This window comes from Nestor notabilis, unplaced genomic scaffold (assembly GCF_000696875.1).
Source record: "Nestor notabilis isolate BGI_N333 unplaced genomic scaffold, ASM69687v1 scaffold22596, whole genome shotgun sequence".
Lineage (NCBI taxonomy): Eukaryota > Metazoa > Chordata > Aves > Psittaciformes > Psittacidae > Nestor > Nestor notabilis.
In genome coordinates, this window is record NW_009933595.1 from 8897 (window position 1) to 11254 (window position 2358).

At 53.4% G+C, this 2358-nt stretch overlaps 1 protein-coding gene across 2 annotated transcripts in view; it reads left to right on the forward strand.

Moving 5' to 3' along the window:
* Positions 1–256: 256 nt before the first annotated feature.
* ELOVL1 (ELOVL fatty acid elongase 1) overlaps positions 257–2358 on the forward strand; it is a 3774-nt gene continuing 1672 nt past the window's right edge. The window contains exons 1-6 of one of the 2 annotated variants that reach the window (XM_010016962.1): positions 257–312; positions 718–908; positions 1059–1139; positions 1346–1402; positions 1731–1836; positions 1996–2132. In XM_010016962.1, coding sequence (XP_010015264.1) covers positions 267–312; positions 718–908; positions 1059–1139; positions 1346–1402; positions 1731–1836; positions 1996–2132 — 618 coding nt within the window. In that variant the 5' untranslated portion in view covers positions 257–266. The remainder of the gene's footprint in view (positions 313–717; positions 909–1058; positions 1140–1345; positions 1403–1730; positions 1837–1995; positions 2133–2358) is intronic. The other variant, XM_010016963.1, reaches the window with a different exon arrangement.

Consider the following 2358-nt stretch of genomic DNA (forward strand, 5'->3'; position numbering starts at 1 on the left):
TTGCCTTGGAAGGGCTACTGTAAGTGGATGATGAGGTTCCCAGCAGAGCTGGGAAGGCAGGGCCAGGCTTACTAAGAAGTGGGGAGCATGTGGCTCCACTGGAAAGTGGATGCTGGTGCATGATCAGTTGAGAGCAATGCTGGCCAGGTATCTCTGAAGCTGTACTTGAAATCTGCTGATGCACAGCCCTGTGCCCTGCAGGCTGCCCTCCTGGGAAAACAACTGCCTGATCTGCCCTTCCTCTCTCCACAGATACTACCACCACCATGGAGGGGATTGTGACCATGTATCAGGACTTCATGAAGAAAGCAGGTGAGTGTTTGGCTCTGCCCAGCTCATGCCTTCCTGCCACAGGCACAGGGGGTTGGTCTGTCACCCCTGAAGCAGTCCGGGTCTGGCTACATCCTGCCTCTTCCCTAGTGTAGATGCAGCCCTGGGGTTTTTGGGCTGCCTGTTGGGCTGTCTTGCCTCACGTCCTGTGTGCAGGCCCTTTTGGGGCTCTCATGCCCTTGTGGGCAGAAGATGTCCAGGTTGCCCTGCAGAATGGCTTTAGCCTATACCTTACTGAGTTTGGTTGGCTTCGCTAGCCTCTGCTCCCAGACTACCCCCTGACCTGCACTCCTGTCTCAGGAGAATGGGATTGCCATTCCCTTGCCTTCACCCTGACAGCAGACTGGGGTGAGGATGCTAACCACTCTGCACTGTGGCTCTCTGCAGACCCCCGCATCGCTGATTATCCACTGATGCAGTCCCCGTTCCTTGTGATGGCCATCCTTCTGGCATATGTCTACTTTGTACTATCCTTGGGTCCCCGACTAATGGCCAACAGGAAGCCTTTAAACCTGAAGAAGTTCATGGTGCTATACAACTTCTTTCTGGTGGGCCTCTCTCTTTACATAGTCTATGAGGTGAGTTGTTGGCAGTAGGCTTTTCTGGCATATGTAAAGCAGTGCATGCAGGCTCAGTGGGTGATGGGGAACCCTTCTGCAGACTATTCCCTGCCCTTCTGTGCAGGGGCTGATGTGTTGGGCCTCACCCTGGTGATGCTCTTGTTGCAGTTCCTGATGGCAGGGTGGCTTACTGGGTACACCTGGAGATGTGATCCTGTGGACTTCTCACAGGACCCCAAGGCCCTCAGGGTAAGTTCTTATCCCTCTCCCAGTAAGTGGGGATAGCCTGTAGTACTTCTGTTGGGACAGCAAGGTCACAGCTACCTGCCTCTCCTGAGGCAGAGGGCTTAGGTTCTGGCTCTTGCTTTCACCCCAGGGTTACTCTTTGGGCACCCTTGGTCACTGGGTGTGTTCAGGTCTGGGTGGCTCTCTGATGATAACCTGTTCTGTTACAGATGGTCAGTGTTGCTTGGCTCTTTGTCTTCTCCAAGTTCATTGAACTGACAGACACGGTGAGTAAGTTACTATGAGAAAGCCTTGTCACTGCTTTTGGGGCAGGGACTTGAGGCCCAGTATACTTGGGATAGGTGCTTCCTTCAGCCCTTCCAGTCTGACCTGGTAGTGCTTCTGTCTGGCTTTACTACCAAGAAGGCCACTCTAGGCTATTGCAGAGGACACTCTTGGCATGTTACAGCTCTGGAAGCTGTGGAGTGACCTAATCGGTAGTGACAGTGAGCTTGGTGGGGGAAAGTGGGATTGTCACTGAGATAAGATGCTTAATTATTGGCTCAGCAGCTCCCAGAGCTTCAGGTCCTTGATGTTGTTGGCCTCTCATTGCAGGTGATCTTTGTCCTGCGGAAGAAGAATGAACAGGTCACATTCCTGCACCTCTTCCACCATTCTGTTCTGCCTTGGAGCTGGTGGTGGGGAGCAAGGTTTGGTCCAGGTAAGACTGAAACTGTAGGGGTGCACAGCTTGGGGAAAAGGTGGGGTTAGCCCCAGCGTGCAGAGAAGGGGTTTTGGCCCTGTTGGGCTCTTAGGAGCTCCCTGTAGCAGTGACTGCTGTGGAGGATTGACTTATGCTAATGAAAATCTTTCTGAACAGGGGGAATGGGCTCATTCCATGCCATGATCAATTCCATGGTGCATGTTGTCATGTACCTATACTATGGGCTCTCGGCAGCAGGACCTGCCTTCCAAAAGTACCTGTGGTGGAAGAAGCACATCACAGCCATCCAGCTAGTAAGTCCATTGTGGAAAAGTGCATGTGCCCTCAGCCTCTTCTTCTGCGGGGGGTAGGCCAGCCCCTGTACCTGTGGAATGTGCAGCCAGCAGCTGTAGCTGTCTCATCTGTAGCCTCTCTGGGTTTCTAGCAGCTCTACCTCAATGTGGGCATCTGACAGCCCTACCAGCCTGTTTAGGATGTGGGTGCTGCTCAGCTGGCTGTCCCTGGGCTGCAACCACATTG